A 1,717-nucleotide genomic window follows, 5' to 3' on the forward strand; every position below is an offset into this window, starting at 1 on the left:
CTCGATCTCCATTTTCCAACTTTCAATCTCAACAAGACAACGATGGCGTTCAACTTTTCGCAGAGCAACAAGGCGCTGCCGCTCAAGACCCGCATGGGCATCCGGGACAACAACGAGAGCTTCGAGACGTCGCTTGCCGCCATCCGCACGGCGACCGGCATCGACTTTGCGTTTGAGGTCCACGGCGACGTCCTCGCCTTCAGCAAGGCTATCGACGAGCGCTACGAGGACCGCCTTGGCGAGATTTTTTTTGGCGCGTCGTCGGGCGTCCTCCAGTCGCTCGTCACGTGCCTCACCAACGGCTGCGCCGACGAGATGGTGCAGGAAGATTTGCAAGACACGTGCTCGGCCAAGCTCCTCGTCTTCCGCGTCAAGCTCGAGGGCCGGCCCAGTGGCGGCCTCTACCACCCGCTCAGCATCGAGAACGGCGTCTTGTTTGTCGATTTTTACGCCGACGCTGTGTGGTCCAACGTCGACGAAGTCGGCTGGACCAAGCTCGAGGACGTCCCCCGCATCACCGCATAAGCCCTGCATAAGTTCTTATCTGCATTCGATGAGGCGAAGTTCGAAGTAATGAATCTCGTATTTCGTATCACATGGGCAACTCCCTGCAAACAGGCCATTCAGCTGCGCGCGATGAGCAAAGTGCCCGGTAGTGCGATCTTCCAGCCAATCAGACGTGGCGAAAAGCATGTTGTTGCGCCGAGCTGCGTCGATGGCAGCTGCCCGCGTCGACGCGCAACTGCAGGCGTGGGCCTCGGCGCTGCCTCATGAGGCCGGCGCCGCCTTGCGTGCCAACGGCTACTACGTCGTCGACGGCGCCGTCTCGCCTGCGTTGGCCCAAGCGCTGCGCGATGAGATCGCGTCCTTGGCGGCCGCCGATGCGCTCTACCCGAACGCCACGCACGTGTACGTCAAAGACGCGCCGCGCCCGTTGCTCTTGGAGAAGGCGCACATCCACGAGACCGAGCTGGCCGACATGTCATCCGACTACGCCAGCCTCCACCGCTGGTTTGACAACCCGACGCTGCGGACGACGTGCAATGCGTTGTTGCCTTCGCTGCGCGCCGACCGCCACATGATCAAGGTACGCCTCTGTATACCTGCAAACAGGCTGCATATCATGGCGCAGGTCCAATACAACGACGGCCACGGTGGCTGCTTCCCCATGCACTTTGACACGTACGGCGACGACGGCAAGTGCCTCACGGCGGTGCTGTACCTCAACGAGACGTGGGCGCCGGGCGACGGTGGCGAAATCGTACTCTACCCGTTCCCATACGCGCCGACGACGATCGCGCCCGCGTCCGGTCGCCTCGTGCTCTTCTCGTCCCACCGCATGCTGCACCGCGTGCTGCCGTCCAATGTCCCACGGTCGCTCGGCCGTCCACAGCGCACGACGTCTCATGCCACCTCGTAGCTACTGCTTGACGACGTGGATGTACCGCGATCCAAGCTTGAACGCTGCGTATCCGCCGCACCGCACGCGCTCGAATGGCTACGACACGATGCTGGCCAAGGTGTGTGCGAGTCCCTTCCGCGCGCACTTGGCCAAGCTCGCGTACGCCGACGAGTGGCGGCAGTCGCTTCTCGAGTCCCACGCCAAGACACAGTCGTTTGCTGCCTACCTGCAGAGCTACGACGCAGAGCTCGACGTCATTGCCGCCGCGACCGACAAGATGCTGACGACGTTTCGCAAGAAGAGCGACGACATTCC

At 62.2% G+C, this 1,717-nt stretch overlaps 2 protein-coding genes across 2 annotated transcripts; both read left to right on the forward strand.

Annotated features, from left to right (window-relative positions):
• On the forward strand, positions 1-597 carry SDRG_17408 (hypothetical protein). Its single transcript, XM_008623650.1, has one exon. It carries the CDS (start codon positions 43-45, stop codon positions 523-525), a length of 483 nt encoding a protein of 160 aa, XP_008621872.1. The 5' UTR covers positions 1-42; the 3' UTR covers positions 526-597.
• Positions 598-682: 85 nt separating this feature from the next.
• On the forward strand, positions 683-1,717 carry SDRG_17409 (hypothetical protein; the record flags this gene model as incomplete). Its single annotated transcript, XM_008623651.1, has 3 exons — positions 683-1,087; positions 1,133-1,374; positions 1,421-1,717. Coding segments are annotated over exons 1-3 (933 nt in total), but the record flags the coding sequence as incomplete, so codon positions are not given.

Source organism: Saprolegnia diclina, assembly GCF_000281045.1.
Source record: "Saprolegnia diclina VS20 unplaced genomic scaffold supercont1.341, whole genome shotgun sequence".
NCBI lineage: Eukaryota > Oomycota > Saprolegniomycetes > Saprolegniales > Saprolegniaceae > Saprolegnia > Saprolegnia diclina.

Coding starts and splice junctions, on each gene's coding strand:
- SDRG_17408 (XM_008623650.1), top strand. CDS start 43: ATGGCGTTCAACTTTTCGCAGAGCAACAAGGCGCTGCCGCTCAAGACC.